General features: G+C 35.5%; 1 protein-coding gene across 3 annotated transcripts in view; it reads left to right on the top strand.

The window, feature by feature from the left end:
- The window catches only part of LOC114333089 (SRSF protein kinase 2-like), a 110,670-nt gene that overhangs the window by 59,036 nt on the left and 23,884 nt on the right, over positions 1-27,750 (top strand). For all 3 annotated transcript variants that reach the window (XM_028282918.2, XM_050663635.1, XM_028282917.2), the window contains exon 4: positions 24,711-24,873. In XM_028282918.2, the coding sequence (XP_028138719.1) occupies positions 24,711-24,873 (163 nt within the window). The remainder of the gene's footprint in view (positions 1-24,710; positions 24,874-27,750) is intronic.

The following is a 27,750-nucleotide window of genomic DNA, read 5'->3' on the forward strand; positions in this document are numbered from 1 at the left end:
AAGGTGTTTATACAAAAACTTGTTTTTTTGGCTTATCTTCTATAAGTTAAATACTTTGTAATGGACAGAGTCGTACTGACCCAATTACAATATAATGAAACGAAATAAGAAAATTAAAATAAAAAGTATTTAACAATTTTATCGGATGGCTGGTACTTCTGACTACAGGGGTCCTCCAATGTTACCCGATCAACAAATACCATCTTACTCTACAATAACCCAACAGAAAGCAGCTACATTCCCTTCGAAACTACAAGCCATTATTATCCCAGCAGTAGACACACTAAAATTAGAAGACTACGTTACAGCAATAGGATCACTAGTACAACCCAAAAATATACTTTTTTCATCACGAATTGCTAACGGCAGAATCTGCATCTACCTTTCCAGTAAAGAAGTTGTTGACACTTTTTTAACAGACCACGGAGGTATAAAAATAGGAGATAATGTTATCAGAGCAAGAAAACTAATCACTCCTGCTAATAGGTTACTGCTGTCAAGTGTCTGTCCGTCTATTCCTCATCACATCCTCGAAAAATATCTTGCCGAGAAGGGTTTTCATCTTCTTTCACCGATGTCTTTCTTAAGAGCGGGAATTCAAGATCCTCAATATAGTCACGAATTAAGCTTTCGTAGGCAGGTGTACTATACACCTGTCGACAATCTTGTTATTCCTGAATCAATTCTCATTGACTTCGATAATACACCTTACCAAATCTATCTTTCTAAAGGACTCAATTGCTATCTCTGTCATCAATCTGGTCATATCGCCTCAACATGTACCTATACGGCCATCCAGTCAAACCCGTCCATACCTACATCCCAAACTGACCAACACTCTATTTCTTCCTGTAATGCAACAACTGAAGACAAAAATCACTCTGTCCAGAATTAAAGAGAAAACACTGGTGAAGTAATGGATTCCCAAGAACTCCCTACAGAAATTACTATACCGAAACGTTCTGATTCTCAAATATCGTCCCCAGTTAATACACCACCGGTAGAAAACACAGAAATAGATTTTACAAAACCTAAAGCAAGATCAACAAAAAAGCCAAGGGTCACTAAATCTGATACAAAAACTGGAGAAACAGTTTCTACTGAATCACTTATCCAACCTGCAAAGGAATTTATTGATAAAGCTTCAACCCTGCTTGAATTAAACTATACAGAGGTAGTCAGTTTTCTGGATGATGCACACGGTTCCCCCAATCCGTTAAGTATCGCACAAGAATACACGAAAAACATAGCAGGTATTAACAATGCTAACAGAAATCTACCCTAAATTCGAAGACAGACGCATTAAATCTAGAATTACACGAATAAAGAAGAAAATACGTCGTCAACTAAATCTAGATCGGACTGAAAATGATAACTCCGAAGATACAGATGTTTCCCAAGAAAACCTCAATTAAAAAAATCAATAAATGTGCTACGCCTGTGACACCAATATAACTGTAGGTCACATTGTTATAGACTGTCCATTATATCATCTGCAAAGACAAGCTACTGGACTACCATGTGATATAAAGTGTGCGTTAAACAGTGCGGATTGTGACAAAATCATTAGGTTTTTAAAGGAAACTAAATTATGTAACCAAATATGAGTGCTACATTTCAGAACAATCATAAATTAAAATCAACTTTGTAAAAATTCTGAAAAAAAAAGAACTTTGTAAAACAGTTTATATTTTGTATCAGAGTGGAGCCAAACCTCAGTTGGCGTGCCTAGGCATGCCGGTCGAGGGGCAAATTCATCATCAGCCCCCCTCGTCATCGATCTAGCACTCTTTCACTGGTTGGTCGCACCCGCGCTCCGAATCGCTGATCCGATCAACCAGTGACGTTCGGCTCTTTTTGCTGTGATGTCTTAGCAGAAAATATCGGCGTGTTAGTAAAATCGCTCGCACCCGTTGCGTAGCTACGCCACTTCCAAGAGAAATGCTCTGACAAATTGAAAATTAGCGAGGTAAAAAATATAGTAAATAATGGACCCCTTATGAGACCGGTCAAAATGGCGTGAAGCGCCGACATTCACATAAACATATAAGACATTCACAGAACATTGATTAGTCTTAGTGGGTAAAGTTAAAATATAGACCCTGACGAAACGTATATCCCCTCTTAGGAAAAGCCGGGGGGATTACTCGAAGTAAGTTTCATAAGTACACTCATTAGGATTTCATGAAGTGACTATGAATGAACAGGCTGCCTTGAATGGTCTTAAGAATGAGATTCCTAATGTCTAGCCGTGATAGACTAAGAATTCGCTGAATCTTCGAATTCGATTGACACCAAGTACCTCTTGCCCCTATTATGAGAGGTGCCATGCAGATGATTTTCCCAGGATACCGGGCTTGCATGGTCTGAAGGAATAAAGGCTCCGTATATTTCGCCGTCTTATGTGCGGCGGCGACACTTAACGGATCTGGGCCTTCCCAGTGAACGCCAACGTCTGCAACCAGTACTCTGTCACCCAGCACAGCGACAAAGTCAGGTATTTTTAACTCGCCACTCGGCATTGTAATCCGAGGCTCAACCTCACATAACCACCCTTTCTTTTCGGTTGTCTTTCGTAGATAAGAAACGAGCTGGTCGTGTCTCTTACATCTTTGCCAATGTGCCCGAGAGCACTTTTGCAAGACGTGACTAAGAGACTCGTTTCTGTCACATCCCATTCTACATCGCCGTAGGTGTGGTGGATTTGATGGGATGCCCTTCGTTGGTAGAAGGTTTCCTCGCAGCTGTATTGCTTTAACATAATCACGCCCCGACCAGTAGGGAGGTGGATTATGTATCCAGGCTGAGCTCTCACTGTGGCTAGACCCTTGAGCAAGACCGTTACCGCAATAGCCAGTGCCTAGTCTTTCGCTCAACTCACGTGCGATCAACGCTGAACTGCCTCCGTTGTTCTGTGTCCACTTCAAAACTTTTTCCCAGAGGTGACTAACATAGTTTGTGGACATGATAGCGGCATTCATGCCTTGTGCTGAGATGATCAGTTTAGTCATCCTCCTTCTCATGATGGCTGGGACGTGTAAGGCCATAGCCATCACGCCCAGACCACTTTGAGAGAGTCATAGTTACGACCGCACCAGGGGGGTTTGGGGGGGATGGTAATCCCCCCCAAAACCAAAAGAGGCTTTTGGTCCCGTAAGGACTCCCCGTAAACGTTCGAAAGTCTTTGTGGAGACAGATGCGGCCTCCTCCCGTACTCGCAACTTGCCCGCAATACCGACCACTCCTCCCCGGATGTCCCGTTACACCATTCCTCGTTGCTAAATGCCGTGGCAAGTGCTCCAAGTGGCAGGAATTGGAGTGCGGCGCTACGCCTTGGATGGCCTTTCCAGGAGGAACTATGGACTATGTACAGACGATCTTCCGGTCTGTGAGCGGCACCGTCGCACGCGTCCCTCGTTAGAAGGACGCACCTGCGCGTCAGTGTGGGATTAGAAGTCGATGGAAGCCAAGGAGACCCATCAACCCCCTGCCCTACTAAGGATGTCGTGTCAACACAAATGGATAACGAGACATCCCCCCCCAGGTGGTGAAGTCTGGGGTCTCCCCGATACGGAGTCTTCAGCAAACACCCATTTGGGAGGAAAGGTGCGCGCCGAGAGTGTCTCCGCATCAGGAGAAGAAACTGTCCTATCAAGCAAGACTACTGCCCCTACGAGTCCGTCTCCAGTGAAGGGGCACGCTGGCCGAACACGTGGGGCTCCCCTTCCCCGTAGTACCTGTGTCGCTATTAGATGAAGTCCTATCCGGCAGAACAGGTCGACATCTTGGTGGAATGGTCCACCGGCATAGCACGTTTGACAGGATAACCGTTCCAGGAGCCTACTCCTGTACCACTCTCTCCACGCTTCTGGGTTTGCTGTGTCCACGCTGGCCTTTGGATCCAGCGTTTAAGAACATGTGACCTAACCTATAAGCGTCAGTGGGGTTTGCATGTCGCCTAACCTGAGAGTCGCAGGGTATGCTAAAACGCCTTACCAGCGCCTCCAGGGTTTGCTGTTTGCCTAACCCAAAGTCACAGTAGGGTTTGTCGTTCCCGGACTGCGCCTAACCATTGGCGAGGTTATACAGAACGAAAGTAGAGTGGTCCCCCGTCAGGCTCGTCTCGGATACTAAGTACGTAGACCGTTGGTCAGTGCGACTAATGGCTCGTCTCGGATACTATCAGGCCCCTCCCGCCTGGCGACACCTCAAACGACGGCCACGTTACCCTTACTGCAAGCAGCAAGTGGATCGCGCCCTGCACTCGTTTCTACGAACTCGACACCTCAAACGACGGCCTAAGCACCTTTCGTTCAGGCCCATTTCTCGCCTCTTACGAGAGACAGGGCTGGCCCTGATGGTATTCTTTGGCATGTTCCCCTCAGTGTAGGCTGAGGGTACTACACCATATAGTTGGCCCCATCAGTAGCCATCACGCCCAGACCACCTTTAATATGTATCATTGTACCACCGCTAATAACCTTTTATGGTTGATGCGGGTTATTTCTAATAAAAAAAAATAATACTCAAACTGTTTCCTTATGGAACATCAGCTACTGTTAAATATACTCAGTGACATCAGAAGTGTTACACTCACAAGAAATAATTTCTTGAACTTAATTTTTTGGCACATGGTCGATTTACATCAAGAATGAAACGATAACGTAGGCAAGAATTTTGGTTAACATGTAATCAAAAAAAATTAATAATGTGTTTGGCGACCCCGTAGCTGAATACATTCCTGCACACGTCTAAGCATTGATAAAATGAAATGATTGATGCCTGCTTGTGGTACCTCGTTCCAAGCAAGTTGAACTTGAAGGAATAGGATTTTTTTCCGAAGGCGATGTTTAAAGCGCGTGATACACACGCAAACTTTAAGTACGCGGGTTTAAAAATCGCGGACTTACTCGGCTCGCCGTCGGTTATACACGGCAGACTTAAAGTACGCGGTTTTAAACATCGCGGTCGCCGTCGGTGGTTTGTGCTATTTAGGAATTTTATCGTATTATATACTTCGTATCGTATCCTATCGTGTTATATATTTTTAATACTAATAAAAAAAGACGAAATCGAAAAGTGTGGGTAACAAACAGAATATCATAGATAGGAGGGTAATATTTTCATCAGGAGGATAAAACAGCCTATAAATAATTAGGTTTACTCAAAAACAAATAATAAAAAATAATTTAGTATAGCTTAAAATAGTGTTTTACGGTTTTCTCAAAACTTATAAAATATAACTTGTCTCCTTTCAACAATAAACAATTGAATTATTTCTGGGCAATTTGCTTAATTAGTGAAAATATAAGTGTAACTTTAAACGCAATAACATGATGGCTCGAAGCTCGCGGCTCGTGGCAGTGATACACGTACGGGTTACGAGTAAGATTTCAAACTTGTTGGATCGACGGCGTACTTACTCAGCGGACTTAAAGTACGCGTACTTGCTGTGATACACGCGCGAAAAAGGTCGTCGAGCCATAAGTTCGCGTACTTACTCGCGTGTGTATCACCCCTTTTAAAGCAGGAGTGGGCAAATACTTTTAAGCGCAAGCCAAAATGAAATTTTTAAAATGTCTGCCGGGCCAGAAGACTATTCCAGGTACGCACATGTGAATGTTTTTGGTGAAGTTTTTTCCCTGCCAAAGAAATTTTTTGGACAAAAATAATATAAGTATCATTTTAAGCATTTGGACAAAGAAGCTTGACTGTTAATAATAGATAATGGTAATAATAAATTGTCTTACTTGCGCGTACATGCGAACAATTTGTACCTAGTAAAATATGTCACGTAATTTTTAAAGAAATTACGCTAGAACTGCACTCCATAGAGGGCAAATGGACTAATATCAAAACAGCAGTACTGACAGCAGCAGCGTCCACCCTGGGAAACAAGAAAAAGGAGAGAAGAGCAGCATGGTTTGATGACGAGTGCAGACAAGCAATAGAGGAAAGAAATGAAGCACACAAAATGTACATAACAAGAATAACACGGGAAAGACGAACATTATTTGAAGTCATAAGACGGAAAGCAGACAAGACATGTAGAAATAAAAAGACAGCCTATGAAAATGGACAAATAGAAAAAATGGAAGAAAATTTCAAAAACAACGAAATTAGAGGGGCTTACGAATACCTAAAAAAGATAAAAAGTGGGTATAAACCTCAAACAAGTCTATGTAAAGATGAAAGTGGGCAAATAATCAGTGACCAACAGAAAGTCACAGAAACCTGGAAGCATTATTTTCAGACACTACTTGGAACTCAAGTAGACATGGAAGATGAAATGGGTATGATCTACTTAGAAGAGAATGGAGTAGAAGCTCCAACCATAGAGGAAGTTTTCGAAGCCATTAAGGCCCAGAAAAACAATAAAGCTCCGGGAGTTGACGAAATACCAACAGAACTATATAAGGTAGGTGGTGATCACCTAGCAAGTCACATCTACGCGCTCATCAAAGACATATGGCAAGAAGAGAAAATACTCGACGACTGGAAGAAAAGTATAGTATGCCCTATCTATAAAAAAGGAGACAAACTCCAGTGCAAAAACTACCGTGGAATCTCTCTACTATGTACTGCATATAAAGTCCTCACGTATATTATAAACCAGCGGCTCCAACCACTAGCAGAAAATATTACTGGAGAGTATCAGACGGGCTTCCGACGGGGAAGATCGACATTGGATCAAATATTTACACTCAAACAGATCTTGAACAAAGCATGGGAACACGATGTTGATGTTTACAACGTGTTTGTAGATTTCAAACAGGCATACGACTCAGTCAAAAGGAACAAACTATACTATATATTGGCTGAATTGGCAATACCACATAAGCTAATAAGACTCATTAAAGCCACAATGGATGAAACTCAGGCATGTGTACGAATACAAAACCACCGGACAGACTTTTCAACATTTCGCAGGGACTAAAGCAGGGAGATGGGCTGGCCCCAACATTGTTTAACCTGGCACTGGAGTATGCGGTTAGGCAAATGCAAACTGGACGAGGAAATCTACTGACCAACCGAACGGTTCAACTGGCCGCTTATGCTGATGATATTAATATTATGAGTAGAACATCAACAGGAGCACAGGAAACACATGCAGAGTTATAAACACAAACAAAAATGCTAGGTCTGGAAATTAACACAGAAAAAACAAAAATAATGACTCAGACGAGAAGAAATATAGTCCCAGAAAACATTATACATGAAGATGACATTGAAACGTTTGAAAAGTTTACATACCTGGGAGTAGAAATATATGCCGACGGATCAGAAGATGAAGAAATGCGGAAGAGAATAACGCAGTCAAACAAAGCTTATTTTGCCCTCTCCCATATATTTCGGTCTAAAAGTGTCCACCGAAATACAAAGATGAGAATCTATAAAACCTTAATTCGACCAATAACATGCTATGGCAGTGAAGCCTGGGTCCTGAAAGAAATATCCAAAAACAAACCCGACACATTCGAAAGGAAAGTACTTAGGAGAATACTAGGACCTGTGAGTAAAAACGGAATCTTCAGAAGTCGATACAACAACGAGCTTTATCAACTTTATAAGGAAACGCCCCTATCAGACTTCATTAGAAAACAAAGATTGCAATGGGCCGGACATGTGATAAGAATGGGAGAGGATAGGCTACCAAAACGAGCACTGAATGCTAGAATGCAAGGAAAGAGACCGGTTGGGAAGCCATGAAAGCGCTGAGAAGACACAATAAACAGCGACGCACAAGCTCTTTTAGGAGTCCGTGTATGGAGAAAAGCAACCACAGACAGGCAAGGGTGGAGGCAAAAAATAAAGGAGGCCAATACTCAATTTGGGCTGTAGTGCCGTAGAAGAAGAAGAAGAAGAAGAAGAAGAAGAAGAAGAAGAAGAGGAAGAAGAAGAATTTTTAAAGAAATATAGTCCATTATATTAAGTCATAACAAGTATCTAGATAAAAAATGGAGATATTGAACAAGTGGTCAAAATGAAATAGTTAGGAGTCTGGATTACGGAAGATGTAAATCCGAAATCAGAAATTCGATCAAGAATAGAGCAACTATACAGAGCAAACATAGAGCAAACATAGACTTTTTGAAGATGAGGAAATTTCTGAGAATGAAACGAACGCCCTCTAACAGGGAATAAGTGAAATGAATGTCGACTCGATTCAAGTTCTCTGTTAACCCAGATATGAAGATATCAAAAGGCGCCGCTAGGAAAATATTCCAACATGCGATCTCAGAGAACCTATATGAAAAGGGTCTTGTGTACTCTAATACAGAGTATGGCATTAATAAAAATAGAAAATAGTTTTTTATTTTCTATTTTTATTAATGCCATACTCTGTATTAGAGTATACAAGACTCGTTTCATATAGGTTCTCTGAGATCGCATGTTGGAATATTTTCCTAGCGGAGCCTTTTGATATTTTCATATCTGGGTTAACAGAGAACTTGAATCGAGTCGACATTCATTTCACTTATAAGTATGTTACATGCTTTACAGTAGGAATATGGTTATGGCTGTTCGAAATTATAATACTCTCTTTTATTTATGTATTTCATTACTTATATGAACACTACGCACACTAGGGTGGTTAGAAAAAAACTTTTTTTTTTATTTCAGATCGCTATAGTGCACATAATTTGCCATTGGTGTAGACGTGAAAAAAGCAGTAATTATTATTTTTTTATTAATTTGTCTTCCGGTCGCGCAATGCCATCGAAGTTAGCAAAAAAATTTTTTAAAAGGCCAGGTGGTTTTAATTGCGTTCCTACACCATTAATTAACTACTAAAAGTATGTAAAATTAATATACATGCACTTATTATACATTTGTTTCATATCTTCCGGTCGCGTAACATAATACAAAATGAGTAAAATTTGTAGTTTTTGCAAAATTTCAAAGTTTGACTGTTTAGTACAATTTAATCATACGACTTTTAGAGATGCTATAGTTTAGTAATTATATTATAATAATATATTTAAAATCCAAGCATATAAGATAAACTTTGATATTCAAGTGGAATTCGGTCGCGCAGCTTCGTCAAAAACAACAGAATACCGAGAGGCGAAGCGAAAATAACGAATGCCAGAGAAGCGCGCGCAGACACAAATAGAGATACATGTGGGAAGACCTCTGCAATAGAGTATTTCTTTTCTCCATTACAACGAACTGCCATTCCGCCACCTTTTTCAATACTTAGGTGGAAATACAACTGGCACAATAGAATATTCCGGACCGATCGGAAAGGCCCTACATGATTGTGAAAGACTGCCAGTTTTTGATTTTAATCCTATTGATTGTGCGATTCCAAAAGTTGACAAGCGTATTCTTAGCAAGGACCATTTGTATTTGCTGGAGATATCAGAAGTCATCAATTCAGGACATTGTTCAGAAGACTTTGTAGTACGTGATCCTGGCCCAATGTCACATTCAAGATGGCTTATTACTGCAAACCGAGTTTTGCGTTTCTACATCAGTGTGTCAAACCCTTCTGAAAAAAATGTTATACGCCTATGCGATTTGCCATAAAAATAAACCATTAATTCACAGATGGGCCTAGACATGTTTACAAAATCATTGAATCTACAAGGTACTTACCAGAAGAGCTTCTTTAAGTTGTTGATCCCGTTTTACAACGGAATGCTTACTTTGCCCATCCCGAAAAATTACTTTTGGCTATGGTAACTGGGTGTCAGGCGTATCATGAAGGCAAAGCAAGCAATATATGAAACTGACTCTATCAGAATCTTTAAACCACCAAACCTAAACTTTAAAGCTAAAGAGTATTACGAAATTATCAAATGGAACACCAGTATACTGACTCTTCCTTCACTGTTAAGAACATTGACTAATGAAGAGATAAAACAGTATGTAAGCAATGACTTCAAGCCTGTTATGTATGAGTATAAATCAGGATCAGATAGGATCACGTACTAAAAAGTCTTCTGAACAATGTCCTGCCTTGACCACTTCTGATATCTCAAGCAAGTACAATTGGTCCTTGCTAAGAATACGCTTGTCAACTTTTGGAATCTCACAATCGATACGATTAAAATCAACAACTGTTAATGTTTCACTATCAGGTAGGGCCTTTCCAATCGGTCCGGATATCCTATTGGGACTGTTGTAATTCCATCTTAGTGTTGGAAAAGGTGGCGGAATGACAGTTCGTTCTAATGGAGAAGACAAATAATCCATTGTAGAGGTCTTCAAACATATATCTCTATTTTTTGCTGCGTGCGCATCGCTGGCATTCGTCACTTTCGCCTCGCATCTCGGTAGTCTGCTGTTTTTGACGAAGCTGCGCGACCGAATTCCACTTGAATATCAAAATCTCTTTTATATGCTTGGATTTTAAATATATTATTGCAATAGAATTAAACTATAGCATCTCTAAAAGTCGTATGATTAAAATGTACTAAACAGTCAAACTTTGAAATTTTTCAAAAACTACTAATTTTACTCATTTTGTATTATGTTGCGCGACCGGAAGATATAAAATAAATGTATAATAAGTGCATGTAAGTATATTGATTTTACATACTTTTAGTACTTAATTCATGGTATAGGAACGCAATTAAAACCATCTGGCCTTTTAAAAAAATATATGAAACATTAAGGTTTTTCACAATTTTTTGCTAACTTCGATGGCATTGCGCGACCGGAATACCAATTAATAAAAAAATAATAATTACTGATTTTTTCACGTCTATACCAATGGCAACTTTTGTGCACTATTATAGCGAACTGAAATAAAAAAAAGTTTTTTTCGAACCACCCTAATGCACACTAATACTGTTGATTTCAACAAAATCGAATAAAAGACATTAAAAAAATGCTTACGGAATTTTTCAACGGGCCGAATAAAGGGAACAAAAATGCCGTTTGAGCCTTTTGCCCTCCCCTGTTTTAAAGTGTCATATAAATGCTCGATCAAATTTAAATCTGATATGAGCTTTATGGTGGCCAATATAATTTTTTTTTAAATGAATCTCATCAAGGTAAGTATTTACTATTTTAATAGTGTGTTATCGTGCATTAGCTCAAATCTGTCATATCTAATATGGCCTGCAAATGGCAAGACATAATCTAAAATGTTTGTAATGCACATGTCAGCTATCATTTACCCAATCACCTCCACAAGTTTGATATGTCCTTTCTAAGAAATACCACTCCATAGCACTATGCCGCCACCACCAAAATTAACGCTAACGATATGGATGCATGATTGACAAAACTTCGTCTACAGAAGGTTTGGCGGACGGTATGCCAGTTGTAATCTCATACAGAGCGCGTTAATTTTGGTGGTGGCGGTATAGCGCTATGGAATGGTATTTCTTGGAAAGGACATACCGAACTTGTGGGAGTGATTGGGTGAATGAGAGCTGACATGTACCGAGTGTCCCAATAAGAATGGCTCTCGGCCATATCTCAGGAACCGCTTATAGTGCAGCTTTCAGAAAAAAATATTTATAACAAAAAATACCTCGGGAAAAGCCTGGAAATTATTTTCATAATTGTAGGTTCACCGCTAGAGGGCGTAATTGAATATCAAAAATTAAAAAATCAAAATTTTACAAAATTTGCCTAATGAAAGGACACTGGAGTTTAAGTCTACCTGTGCAAATTAGAGGTGGGGGTGAGTGGGAACCTTGTTATGAAAAAATGGCTGTAAGTCCGGTTCTGCTAAATCGAATTTTGCAAACTTGGTCTTGTTGAAAACAGCTCTTTTTTTGGTCTATGTAAGAGTTATAATTTCGAAACAGCCTATTAAGTAATATGCCAGCTAGGAGGCGTTATTTAATTACTTTCAGAAATCTAGTTTTCTTTGGAAAATATTAAATATAGGTATGCATTTTTATTCCTATGTTACAAAATTAAATTAAATTAGTAACAGAATAGCGAAAACCGCATGTTGATACCTTTTTTCTGTTTCGAGATATCTTAAGAAACGTGTAAATTTTAAACCTAACCGTTATTGGCACCGGTAAACGAAGTTAAGGAAAGGTAGTGTGCTGTGGAAAAAACAAAGGAACATTTTCCTTATCTCAACGTATATAATTAATTAAAACAACAATAAGACAAACAACACTATAAAATATAACAACGAAATAAAAACAACTACTTAGTGACGACTTAAATTTTCAAGTTATTTCCCATCATTTTTGATTCAAGCATTTACTCTTTCAAGAGTAGACTAAACAGCACAGTCTTAATTTCTGCTCTCGAAATGCTTTGAATGGGGTTTCGTATTTTCTGGATCATTTTTTTTTCTCGAGTAAGCCTAGCTGCAAAAACAAGGTCTTTAATCCGTCCGCATACCTAAATAAAAGTGAAATACCAAACCGTCGCCACACCAAACAGTTAAATCTGGTGATAGTCAGATAATTGAACCCTTTCTTTTCGATAATGCTATTATTGGTGAAGACTATCTAATTTTTTTAAGGAATGAATTGCCTCTTCTTCTGGAAGATGTACCGCTAGCAGTTCGTAGGTCCATGTTGTTTCAGCACGATGGTTGTCCCGCGCATTTTTCCAGAGTAGTAAGAGATTTTTTAGATGACTCATTCGCTGATAGATGGATAGGACGTGGAAGCCTATTTTTTGTCTAGCCAGATCACCAGATTTAACTGTATTAGACTTATTTATGGGGGCGGATTAAAGACCTTGTTTTTGCCGCTAGGCACACTACTCGAGAAAACATGATCCAGAGAGTAGGAAACGCCATGCAAAGCATCGCGAGAGCAGAAATTGGGACTGCTGTTCAATATACTCTTAAAGATTAAATACTTGCATCGAAAATTATGGGCGAAAATTATTTGAACATTTAAGTGGTCACTAAGTAGTTGTTTTTATTTCTTGTTTATATTTTAGTGTTGTTTGTCCTATTGTTGTTTTAATTAATACACGTTGATATCAAAAAAATGTTTCTGTGTTTTTTCCACAGCACACTACCTTTCCTTAACTTCGTGTATCGGTGACAGTAACAGTTATGTTTAAAATTTACACGTTTGTTAATATATCTCGAGATAGAAAAAAGGTATCGACATGCGGTTTTCGCTATTTATAATTTTATTTATAATTTTGTAATAGAGGATTAAAAGTGCATACTTGTATTTAATATTTTCCAAAGAATACTAGATTTCTGAAAATAATTAAATACCGCCTCCTAGGTGGCATATTACTTAATAGGCTGTTTCGAAATTATAACTCTTACATTGACGAAAAAGAGCTGTTTTCAACAAAACCAAGTTTGCAAAATTCGATTTAGCAGAACCGGACTTACAGCCAATTTTTCATAACAAGGTTCCCACTCACCCCCACCTCTTATTTGCAAGGGTAGACCTAAACTTGTCAAATCAAATATGCGCAGAATTTTATGAAGAATACGATGATCGGATTTCCAGTGCCCTTTCATTAGATAAATTTTGTAAAATTTTGATTTTTTAATTTTTGATATTCAATTACGCCCTCTAGCGGTGAACCTACAATTATGAAAATAATTCCAGGCTTTTACTGAGGCAACTTTTGTTATAAATATTTTTTTCTGAAAGCTGTACTATAAACGGTTCCTGAGATATGGCCGAGAGCCATTCTTATTGGGATACCCAGTACATTAAAAAAAATTTAGATCATGTTTTGCCATTTGCCAGCCATTTTTGATATGATAGATTCGTGCTAATGCGCGTTAACATACGTCTTTATGTCGCTAGAATAGTGAAGACTTACCTTGATGAGATTCAATTTAAAAAATAAATTGGCTCCTATTGTAGCCTATATCCGATCGAGCATTTATATGACACTTTAAAACATCGTATTCGGAAAATTAATCTTAAATCTGTGACACTGGGAGGGCTAAGGATTGCAGCACAAAAAATTTCACATTAGATGGTAATTTCAAAATATGCAATATCTCTGTCCGTGAGTGTATATTAAATTATAATTTTTTTTTAACATCCAACGTTTATTGCAATCTGTCTGATCACAAACAATAAGCAATACATATAATTATTGAAAAATAACACAGATGGAAGCCGCCCAGTGGCGAGCACCCAGTAAGACATATAACATTATAATTTTAAAATAAGACATAACAATTACTTGGAACATAATACATAGATAAAATTTAGTACAGTGGACAGTTCAGACAATAAAAATATGATTATTAAAAGTCTAAGGAACATGAATAAAAATACGAAAGAAGTTTAAAACTCAATAAAACTAAAACATGATTATTTCACTGCACTATGACACTGCACTCTGTTGTTGCTCTGATGTCCAGATGTACTAGAGGTCCAAAGGGTCAGGTCTTTTTAATCGTCTTTCATGAGAAATGTTGAGCAGGTCCGTGGCGAGTGGATTTGGATGGCAGGATAGTCTGGTCGTGTATCTAGAATTTACAGCAGATATTGCTTCGCTAACTGTTGGTAGCTGTAGGTGGTGGTGCAATCTCTGGTTCGTAACATACCAAGGGGCATTGCAGATCTGGCGCAACACTTTTGATTGGAACCGTTGAAGTTTTTGAATGTTGGTATTACTCGCTGTTCCCCATATTTGTGCTGTATATAGCCACACCGGTTTTAAAATACATTTATAAATCATAATTTTGTTCTCCAGGCTAAGATTTGATTTCCTACTCATGTACCAATACATTTTCCTGTAGATTAGGCCGAGTTGAAGACGTTTCTTCCAGATGTGGGTGCCCCAATTAAGTTTACTATCTAAATGAATTCCCAGGTATTTTACGGCGGTATTGACTGGTAGTGGAGTGTTATTTATAGAAACCGGAGGCGCGACACCTTTTTTTAAAGTAAATGTTATTTGTGAAGATTTTAAACTATTGACTTGTACTCGCCACAATTTAAGCCAGCTCTCTAGTTCAGTCAGATGATTTTGCAATACCTCGGATGCTTCTGTTGCTATAGGATTTGAAGCCATTATAACTGTGTCATCCGCATATGTAGCAATTGTTGTATTAATGGTGGTTGGAAGGTCCGATGTGTATATTAAGTAATGTGTTGGTCCTAATATGCTTCCTTGTGTAACTCCAGAACATATTGGAAACAGGTTAGTAATTTCCCCTCCTCTTTTAACTTGAAAAAATCTATCTGTCAGATAGGATCTTAATAGTGAACTTACGGGATAAGGAAATATGGATTTAATCTTGGAGATAAGACCTACATGCCAAACTTTGTCGAATGCCTGTGAGACATCTAGGAATGCAGCTGTACAGTAATTTTTGTGTTCGAGCGAATTTCTGATAGTTTTTACTACCCTCTGAATTTACTCGATGGTACCATGTTGTTTCCTAAAGCCAAACTGATAATTAGGTAAAACATTGTTGCTGTCTAATGTAGGCTCTAGTCTTCTCAGGAAAAGCCGCTCGAACACTTTGGATATAATAGGCAACAAGCTTATTGGACGATATGAAGATACTTCCGCGTGATCCTTATTAGGTTTTGGGATTAGAACAATTTGAGCTACTTTCCATTGGAGTGGAAAGTAACCTGTTTTTAATATTGAATTAAATATATAAGTAATTAAGCTTACACCTTCGTTGGGTAGATTTTTTAGTACCAAACTAGATATTATATCATACCCAGGTGACTTCTTATTCTCCAGATTATCAATTACTTCTTCTACTTCAGATTTCTTGAAAATTTTAATAGGCGGAGCCATTTGATATGGTGCGTTTATGACTTCATGAATATCTTCTTCTTCTTCAGCTGAGACTTCCCTCTGATGCGGTTGAAATACCTCGCATAAATGATTTGCGAAAGTATAAGCTTTATCTTTGTCAGTTTTAGCCCATGTGCCATTTGGTTTCCTGATTGGCATATTCATTTGTTCGTTGTCTTTAAGTTTTTTTGTTAATTTCCATAGAGAATAATTTGTATCATCTGAAGGTGAGAGGTTCTTTAAATAATTGTTGATTCCATTGTCTTTATGCTGGATCAAGTTTCTTTTGAGTAATCTGCAAGCTCTATTAAAATTTGTTTTATCTTCTGGGTGCCTAGTGAGCTGCCACCTCTTTCTTAGTTTTCTTTTTTCCAGTATAAGTGTATTTATGTGAGCAGGATACGACTCGGAGTTGTGTGTGTAGGTAATTTCTGGAGTGGACGACCAAGAAGCTTGCTGAATAACTGTAGTTAAGTGAGTGACTGCATTTTCTATATCCCTGTCACTTTTAAGAGGCAAGTTTAGGTTAATGGATGATTTTATTTCGTCTCTATACCTATCCCAGTTTGTTTTTTTATTACACAGTGTTAGAAGTTTAGGACAATTGTGAATTTGGCTTAGTAGGTCTATGAGGAAAGGGGAATGATCCGATGATAGGTCAAAAGAAGGAGAAATTTGGATATGGGTGTGTGTTATTCCTTTTAATATAGCGAAATCGATAAGATCAGGAATTTTTTACTCAGGATTAATACTTTTTAATAATTCTCGCCCTCGTAAGGTTATGATTCTGGAGCTCCATTTGTGATGTTTGGCATTGTAATCTCCAGCAGCAATGAAACGGTGTCCGAGTATCTCAAAGTATTCAGTAAAATTATCAGCTTTAATTATTTTATTCGGTGGACAGTAAACAGCAGATAAAATAATCGAGCATTGTGAATCTTCTACCGACACTGATGTGGCTTGAATGTTAACTCTGCTAATTTTGTTTATTTCATGATGCTTAATATTATTTCTTATAATAATTGCCGTACCTCCATGGGCCTTTCCTAATGGATGTTGAGTTACATAGGTTGAATATTTGGGAATATTAAAATAACTCTTAATAGTCATGTGTGCTTCGGAAATAAACATAACATCTAGATTATGAGAATAAATAAAAGCTTTTACTTCATGAAAATGACTAGTTAAGCCATTGGCATTCCAACAGCACATCTTAAGTTTAGTGTTGAAGGTTAAGCTTAGATATCAGAGACATTATTAGATCAAACATCTTATCCATTCTTTCCATTAGTTTATGTACTACAAGTTCTAAATTGTTTTGTATATGTTGGGGAGTTCTGTTTCTATTTCATGAGTAGTCTCATTTGTGTTAGTTGTATTTTTATTATCTTTTCCTGCAGCAATGTTCGCATAACTGATATTTGGTTGAGTGATTGACGAATGTGCAACACGAGGTGGTTGACTTGCGTTTTTTTCTCGAAGCGATGGAAATTTTTTCTTTTGCAGTTCTTTGTATACAGAACATCCCTTGTAGCTTGCATGATGATTTTCTCGACAATTTACACATTGGACATCTTTTATATTCTTTTCTTTTGGACATTTAGACAAATTATAAAATAAAATTTTGTTTTGTTTTGTAATTTATCATCAACAAAATGAAGAAAAAATAAATTTAATAATTATCTACCCCGCGAAGGTCATTCAAGATAGAATATCTTCACAGTTTCTCCTGGTTGTTGTAGGAGGTGTAAAAATGGAGCATCAACCTGCCCTATACCTCTACATTTACTTTTAGTCTCCTCTAAATCTTCGTTATAGGCTCTAACCTTAATGACTTAACAGAACAAGGAGTGATGGAAATAAAAAGAAATCCAAATAGAACCGATTAATACTTGTCAAGTATATCTTAATATTTTTACTTAAAAATTCCTTAATCAGCACAACGCATTAACATAACATTTTTTGACGTGAGTGAATTTTTAAGTAAACATATTAAGAAATACTCCAGAGTCAGCAAAACTCTTGGATGTTTTTTCTATCTTTCGATTTTATTTAATTATTTTTTATCAGAACATCTATGAAAATTATTATAAAATTTACTTATAACATAATTGATGACTCCTGCGAAGCATCTTAAGTAGATCTTATGTAGAGAACATCTTCGCACAATCTCGCCACGAGTAAGTTCTAAAAATCATCAATTATAGGTACAAGTAGTAAATATATATCTACAAGTAGTAAATTTTACTAATATAATAATTTTATTTTCTTAGATGTCCTGATTAAGAATTATATAAATTCGTAAGCTAGACAAAACCTCCAAGAGTTTTACATAAATTCTAGGCCAAAAATCACGTACTGCTATACAGGGTGAGTCATGAGGAACTGTACATACTCCTACCTCGTATGCAGGCCTCTATGGGGAATAACAAATGATCATTAAAAAGTGTCTGCTCCCATTGTTTAATAATATATAGGGCGAATTGTTAATTTTTACAGAAATTTGTATTCGTCATGATTTTTGAACGGTAAGATCGATGTGTCTCTTATTTTGGTCAATAGGGATGTTCACAAAAAATTAAAAAGTCATTTCAAACATGTAAAACGATTAAGAAACACCCTAGGAATAATTGTCCAAAATTTCAACAAAATTGAAAAAGCCTTTCTATAAAAAATCTTTATTAGAAATCTAGCATTATTTTAAATTTCAAGAACGCTTCTCTATTGGCCTGACGTCACTAGTTGCATACCCCAAGCGAGCGCCATTCTCATAGTGTTACTGTTTACCTGTTTGACGTTTCATGTCATTTTATTTTGTTCTCTTCTTGTTTTATCAGGGTTAAAGTGGAGTTTTATAGTGAATTTGTTTAGTTTAAAGTGGATAGACTGTTTGTAAGGACATATTTTGGGTTTTACAAAAATAAACAAATAAAAGGGAAGAAGGTTTTCAGAAAGCCGATTCGTATAAACTACCGACTGTAGTGTAGATGTAACAATGGTGTATGATTTATTGACATCTTGTAAAAAAATAAATCTACCACAGCTTTACTGAGTGTATATTCCATATAATTTTCCATGTCTTCTTTAAGCTAAAAAAATAAATGCTTAATACTCCACAAAAAAAAATAGAGAAAGTTGTATGCATGCATATTGTATACATACATTGGCTGGTTATTACTTTACCTTGGTTAGGTGTATTAAAAATATTTTTATTCTTCTTCATGTGCCTTGTCCGTTGTGGACGTTGGCAATCATCATGGCAATTTTAATTTCATTTGAGGCGTTTCTGAATAACTCGATCGATTTTTGTCCAAATCATTGGCGTAAGCTTTTAAGTCATGAGCGTCTTGTCTTCCGGGTCCGCGTTTGCTCTCTATTTTACCTTGCGTTATCATTTGGAGTATACGATATTTATCATGCCTCATGATATGACCGAAACATTTAAGATTTTGTTTCTTAATTGTAAAAAAAATTTCTTTTTGTTTTCCCATTCGACGCAATACCTGTACGTTGGTGTGGGTCGCCCAGGATATTTTGAGGATACGTGGGTACACCCACATCTCGAATGCCTCTAGCTTTTTCATTAATGTTTCCATTATTGTCCAGGCCTCTGCGCCATATAGCAAGACCGGAAATAATAACATTTTAGCAGCCGCATTTTTAGTGGGAGAGATATTATGTCGCAATGGGTGAAAATATTTCTCATGCATGTTGTTAAATGTTGCTATGTCCTTTTCAACTCTAGATCTTATTTCGGTTGTTTCGTATTTCGAGTTGACAACTGTTCCAAGGTAAAAAATATTTTTGAACTTGGGTATTATACATTTTCATTTCAACCAATCTTTTCACTAAATTATTAATGATTTTAATATAATATAAAGTCATACTAAACCTACATCCACATGTAGTTATTTCAAGGTTTACTTTTACTGTATGTATTATTAGAATCCCGTTTTTAGGAATATCCCAGTTTAAGGAATACAAATTTGAGGTCCCGAAACTTTTTCATTTACTCTTTAAGGGGGTAGGTGCAAAATCTTGGTCCAATGATATTTAAATTCATTCATTTTTTTCGAATCCTGAGAAAACTAATAAGTATTTTTGAAAAATGTAAATTCAGAAAGAACAATTACATTATTACCAAGGGCCGAAAGTCTCTGGAAAACTTCTATAATGTTTATTTTATTAAATTAGTTCTTTAAGTTAGTTATTTTAAGTTCTAGCTGCAACAAACCATTTCTTTTTCTGTTTTAAATTGGCTGGAACGGTAATAAAAATCTTGTCAGAACTGTTTTTTTGATGTATTTACACACCCAGGAACAAAACACCACTTATTTGGCTTTATTTTTAATATTTAAATACGTAAACTGCGCACATTCAAATACACTTCGTAAATAAGTATACAAAACTAGTCGTCGATTAAAGACGTTACGACTGCTGACGTCACAGACCGTAGCCTAGCTGCAGGGTACCGTTTTTCTAGCCTCCAAGAAAATCAACATTATGAACTCATTTATCTTAAAAAATATACATTTTTAAACAGTTTTATGATTGTTACGTTTTTATATACCTTGTAATCTATTGAATTTAACTATATTTAAAAATTAGTGAACATCCCTATTGTTGCACTATGACCACCCAATCAACTGATTTATTCAAACTAGAAAAAAATCAGGTCCGGCTTTAAAAAATTAGTTCGTTTTGGTCTTAGAAAAAATTTCACCCTGTATACGGTGTTTGAAAACTCTAATAATAATTTTACAAATTAGACAAATAGTCAATTAAAATGGCATATTTATTTTTTTCCCCACACGATTACTTAATTTTTTACAAAAAAATCAAATTTGACTATGAATTAAAAGTTTGGTGAGAATAACCATAGATTTAAAAAAATTAAGTTTTATTAAAAAATTAATTTTTTTTTGAACAAATACCTAGTTAATTTATAAGGTATTATAATCAACTGTTTTATTCAAACTAGAAAAAATCAGGTCCGGCTTTAAAAAATTAATTCGTTTTGGTCTTAGAAAAATATTTCACCCTGTATACGGTTTTTGAAAACTCTAATAAGAATTTTACAAATTAGACAAATATGTAATTAAAATGGCATATTTATTTTTTTCCCCAAAAGATTACTTAATTTTTTATAAAAAAATCAATTTTGACTATGAATTAGAAGTTTGGTGAAGTAAACCATAGATTTAAAAAAATTAACTTTTATTACAAAAATAATTTTTTTTTGAACGAATATTTAATTTATACGCAAGAATACTACCACTGCTCGTGCTACACGTTTAAATAATACAATCTTTTTACAAACAAGTCTGGCTAATTGGTTCTGGCAAAATTATTTATCAGAAAAAAAATTTTTAGCCAATTTCCAGAATTTTAAAAGGAACAGGTTGTTTTGAATAACACTAGAACACCATTCTGTATAATATTTGTTTGTCAAAAAAGACTATAAACAAATAAACCTAAATTAAACAAAAACAAAAAGAAATATTTTTCCCGTCGTTTTTTGCATCACTACCTTCTCACCATGTATTAATACTATGTACAGTCGGAAAAATGAAAGAATACCCATCCCATGAACGATCACATCAAGCACTTATTTTGTATTTGCTGTCATTTTCTATAAATAACACCAATGAAAGATCACATCAATCACTTATTTTGTATTTGCTGTCATTTTCTATAAATAACAAACGTTTGTTATAGAAAAAGACAGCAAATACAAAATAAGTGATTGATGTGATCGCTAATGGGTATTCTTTCATTTTTCTGACTGTATTTATGTATATAAAAATGATAATTTGACATTTAATCATAGTCAAAATTGATTTTTTTATAAAAAATTAAGTAATCGTGAGGGGAAAAAATAAATATGCCATTTTAAATACCTATTTGTCTAATTTGTAAAATTCTTATTAGAGATTTCAAAAACCGTATACAGGGTGAAATATTTTTCTAAGACCAAAACGAAATAATTTTTTAAAGCCGGACCTGATTTTTTTCTAGTTTGAATAAAACAGTTGCTTATAATAACTATTTGTTAAAAAAAATTAATTTTTGTAAAAAAAGTTAATTTTTTTAAATCTATGGTTCTTTTCACCAAACTTTTAATTATTCATAGTCAAATTTGATTTTTTGATAAAAAAATTAGGTAATCGTGTGGGGAAAAAATAAATACGCCATTTTAATTGCCTATTTGTCTAATTTGTAAAATTATTATTAGAGTTTTCAAACACCGTATAAAGGGTGAAATTTTTTCTAAGACCAAAACGAACTAATTTTTTAAAGCCGGACCTGATTTTTTTTCTAGTTTGAATAAATCAGTTGATTGGGTGGTAATAGTGTAACAATTGACCAAAATAAGAGACACATCGATCTTACTGTTCAAAAATTATGACGAATACAAATTTCTGTAAAAATTAACAATTCGCCCTGTATATTATTAAACAATGGAAGCAGACACTTTTTAATGGTCATTTGTTATTCCTCATAGGGGCCTCCATACGAGGTAGGAGTATGTAGAGTTCCTCATGACTCACCCTGTATACATAATATGCAATACAGGGTAGCGAAAAAGTATGAAAACAAGGTAATTTCTCTGAAACCGATGAATATATATTTATAAAATTCTAGGATCATGAATGAGATGATTTCAAATTTATGTGACGTCAGCGTTTAGCGTATCACCGCCATCTTGGTTTTTTTAATGGCAACCTAGGTCGAGTGATATATCATAGAAAAGCTTATTTTTTCCTATTTTCAGCAATACCAAGAATGTACCATATTACTTATGAAAAACTCTATTACATTGCAATTTTACTAATTAATTTTTATTTTTCACTATTCTTGATGCGCCACTGATAGATAGATAATCTAAAACTAAATTCAGTAGTCGGCACTGAAAAAATGTCATAGACAATTTTGTATACAATAAAATGTCAAGTTTTAAATTAGTCTTAGGTAGAGAATTAACATATCGGAAAAAAACGGGAAAAATTGGGAAGAAAACAGGTTTTTTTCCGTTTTTCTCCAGACCATTGGAAAAATTGGAAAAAATGGGAAAATTTGAAAATATTTTTTAATTCAGACTTAGTGTACCTAAACTAAGAGACTTTAATTGTAAGTCTCAAAACCGAAACTTCAAAGGTAAAAAGCACATTATTTAACCAAATTGTTCATTTTCATGGTATATTTTTATCTGAGTCTGAATCTTCAAACCAAGCATCTGATTCAGACTCGATCTCCGCTTCACCATCCTGAACGGATACCACAACATGATTTTTGTCAGTCTCTTTTAAAAGTGGATCTGGTCTAGTATCGTAAATAAATATCTGTTTTTCGTTTATAACCAAATTTAAATGAATAGCAACATCTTATAAATTTTATCCTGTGATAACATATTTTTTTTTGCTTGAATATGAGGCCGTGTAAAGACCAGTTTCTTTCTGAAGAGGCGGAAGATGGAGGTCCATTTAAAATTCGGGAGGCAATTGGCATAAGTTGCTGCGATGTACATAAAATTTGCTACCATATAACGGGATTAGTACTACATAGGTACATATTTGCACTATCTCATAAAGAATTTTGACTAAAAAATCCAGTTTTTGTTCTAAATTGGGCTAGATTTGCCACAACCTTCCCGACATCTAGGTTTAGGCCGAGTCTTTTCACCTCTGAATAAATAGTTATCGGGAAGTTTATCCGGCAGATTACATGTAAAACTGTCAAATAAACTTCCCGATAACTAGTTATTCGGAGGTGAAAAGACCGGGCCTTAGTAAACAAGCCATATCAGAAATGAAGTCTATGGCTTCCATTAGTTGGTCTTCATTCAATTATTCTTCTTTAAAGCGAGCATCAAGAGGCTGCAAAGTGAATTAGCTTAGAACAAAATTCGCAGCGTTTTTCAACATACATATTTTAGCAAGCTTTCGATAAGAGAACTAGTCTGGTTAACTTGTTGGGGAATATTTTTTAATATTGTGTCTTTTATATACCTACTTAAAGACAAAAGGCACTTCTGATAATATAGATCTATCGAATTCTACTAAATAAATCGATTTTGATACGGGATGCAGGATTTTGATACCAGAAAACAGGTTTTTTTCCTGCACCCAATTTTTCCGGAAATTTTAAATCTCTAGTCTTAGGTACTGGTATAATATGATATCTGCAGTCTGCAGTGTTTAAAAGTAATTTAAGAATACATAATGCCAAAATTATGATATGGTGTATTGTATTACGTTAGTAATACCTATGGTACTTTTTTGGTATTGCTGAAAAGAGAAAAAAATAACCTTTTTTTTTTAAATGGCAACCTAGGTTGAGTGATATATCATAAAAAGCTTATTTTTTTGTCTTTTCAGCAATAGGTACGAAAAAAGTACCATATTACTATTTATTTAGCGTATGGACTTTCACAGTACGATAAATACACAAATATAATATATTATTTAAACACTAAAATATAATAAATGAACCTAAATATTAATGTCCAATTTACATAGCCATTCAATTGCTTCTGGGGAGCATTCCACAAAGTCCTAAACTAAATGTAGTACATCATAATATCATGATTTTGGCATTACATATTCTTAAATTACTTTTTAAACACTGCAGACTGCATATATCAAAAAATACAAGTAAGACTAATTTAAAACTTGACATTTTATTATATACAAAATGGTTTTTGACATTTCTTCAGTGCCTACTACTGGTTTTTGTTTTAGATTATCTATCTATCAGTGGCGTACCAAGAATAGTGAAAAATAAAAATGAATTAATAAAATTGCAATGTAATGGAGTTTTTCATAAGTGTTATTACGGTGCTTTTTTGGTATTGCTGAAAAGAAGAAAAAATAAGCTTTACTATGATGGCGGCGATACGCTAAACGGTGACGTCACATAAATTTGAAATGTTTTCTAAAAAATGCAGATCAACTCATTTATGATCCTAGAATGCATATATACAATCCTTGTTACTACTATACTTTTTGACAGTACTTACTTTTTAGGTTTTAAAAGGATTAACTTACCTTCATGAAGCATGTCGCATAATTCATACTGATATTAAACCAGAAAATATATTGATAAAAGTTGATGAAAACTACATCAAAAGCATAATAGGAAAAACAGAAAAGTTCACTGAACTAGGAATTGATATGCCACGGTCTTATGGTAAGTTAACTGATATTTTATCTCGAATTTCTCTGTACTATCTATAAAGCTGTGTTTCTTTCCTGTTTGTTTTTCAGTTACCCCAGACTTATTTCTTATCTTTTATAGGTCGCATTGAGGAGACGAAAAAGTGACAGAGCGGTTCCGCAACTGTTTGGGAATTCCTTGTCTGAATGTGGCGCTACTTGCGGAACGTGTTACGGAACGGTCGCCATGACAGTGAGCTCATTTTAATTCCACTACCTTCCTCCAACGTATGCTACTTTTGTGAATTTGTCAATAGACTTGTTGAAAGGCGACGTTAAATACTAATTATGAATTGGAAAATAGGGCAAACGGTGAACAGTCCATAGACAAGTATATAACCTTACATATAACAGAAAGAGATATGCTGTTAAAAATTTAGCGAGCGGACGTTCACAAGACGAAACACAACTGTTACCGCTCCATCGGGAACTGCTCCCTCACTTTTTCGTCTCCTGACTGAATGCGACCATTTTCATCTGTCACTTTTATCTGTCTAGCTATTTATGTGATGTTTAGATATTGCTTGAGAGTATGACTGATTCAGTCAATGATTATACAGGATGTTCCATTGGGGAACGGAAATACTTAAATGGTGAATAGGGGTCCCTGAGGTGCTTCTAGATATACCACATTCATTGGCTCTAACAGTTTTTATAACCGACTTACAGTGTTTTATCGATTTTGCTCATTTCTTTCAGAATCCATAACGTTAGAACCATCCTGTATATTTTTGATGTTTGGTACAGATATGTTTTATTCAGAACCATAAACGACCCACCTACTAATCACAACACAAATCCAGGTACGGATTAAGAAAACAAAAAATAGTAAATGTGACCATGAAACAACACACTGCATATTGAAACTTTTAAAATATATTTGAAAAGAGCGGAAAAAACTAAGTTGAATGGTTCGCTTCAATTTTTTGCGCACATAATTATTTAATGACTTTAATTTTGCAATTATATTGAAATATTTTAAGAACTCTTGAGATTAAAACGCGGGTATTAACTCTTAATAATAAATTAAAGTTATTGAGTCAATACTCATTTATTTTAAAAATATTTTACTTATTTACTACATCGGTTGCTATTTTTGTAGCTGTATGCACATCATTAAAAATTAGGATTGTGATAATGTAATTTTTTAATGTTTTAGTAAAGAATTGGAAAAAACAGGTCGTTTTCATTCTAATTAAAAATATCGTTGATTGTGCAACAATTTAACTAACATAACATAGATTAAAACTATACAAACTATAACAATTGTTCAAAATGTTTTCCATTTTGGTATATACATTTCCTTGTCCATTTTAAGATGAGATAAGATATTCTAACCGATTTTCGAATTACATTTTGATTGTTCTTTATTTCCCTGGCAGCTTCTTGTATTCGTCACGAGTATTTATTTCGGAAGAATACGCTTATGATTTTAAATGACCTCAGATATAATAATCTACTTAATTAAAATCAGGGAATCTAAAAGGCCAATTATGAGAGCTGCCACGTCAGATCCATGTAAGTATTCCGAAAATTATCATTAAGAAAGTCTAACGACGAACATGTAATGAGGCGGTGTTTAATATTTCTCAAAAATCTATCGAATGATACCAAACATGACCCCCACGGAGAGGGGTGGGGGGTAAATTTAAAATTTTAAATACAAATCCCAAGATATTTCACAAAATAAACATCAGATCGAAAAACTGCAAAATACACTTATCCAATATTTTTGAAAAATCTATCGAATTGTACCAAACACGAGCCCCCAAGGAGGTGAGGTGGTGGGTTACTTTAAAATCTTAAATACGAGTCTCAAATTTTTATTGCAGAGTTGGATTCTTTACGTAAAAATAAGCAACTTTTATTCGAAATATTTTTTCGAATTATGGACAGATGGCGCTATAATCGGAAAAAACGATTGTTGGAAATGGAAAATTAAATTAAAAAATGGCAAGTCCCCACTAAAATGGAACATTTTTCTTAACTTTTTTTGGTTTTATTACCTGATAATCACAGCCCAATAGATCCCCACAGCGCTTGAGTGACTGCACATTTACTATACTTTGCTCCCCTACCACTAGGTCTACATCATCTGCATATGTCAAAATTTGGGATGATTTATTAAAAATATTTCCTCTGTCTATTCGAGCATCCCTAACCGCCTTTTCCAGAGCTATGTTGAAAAGGAGACACGCCAGCACATCTCCCTGTCGCAGTCCATCATGCGTTTCAAACGCATGTGATTGTTCTTCGTGTATTTCGATTTTGCATAATACTTTACATATTGTAGCCTTAACCAATCTTATCAGCTTATCGGGGATGTGGAATTCATCTATGGTTTCATACAATTTATTTCTTAGGGCACTATCTTACGCCGATTTAAAATCTACGAAAAGATGGTATGTGTCGATATTAAATTCATTGGTTTTTTTCCAGTATTTGCCTTAGCACAAAGATCTGGTCTGTTGTTGATCAACCAGACCTAAAACCACTTTGAATTACTCAAGTATTAAAAGGTATTTTAAAAACTATTAAAAATTTACGAACCGGAATTTATAAAATGCACACTGGATTGGATTACAACCATAAAAGGGAAAACCAATGTAGTTCACCATAATTTAGTATTTTCAAAATGAGTATTGATTTACTAACTTTAATGGTTTGTTATTCTTTATTTCTCATAATCCTTAGTGCCTTTCAGGGCGTCGGATGTCGGGTTCTCCGCCTCTTATCCATTTCTTCCATGCGCTTCTATTGATGGCCAGGTTCTTCATAATATCTCTTATACTCATGTGTATCCTTTCACCTATATCCTGGATCTCGATCATCCATGTCTTCCTCGGCCTTC

This window comes from Diabrotica virgifera, chromosome 10 (assembly GCF_917563875.1).
Source record: "Diabrotica virgifera virgifera chromosome 10, PGI_DIABVI_V3a".
NCBI lineage: Eukaryota > Metazoa > Arthropoda > Insecta > Coleoptera > Chrysomelidae > Diabrotica > Diabrotica virgifera.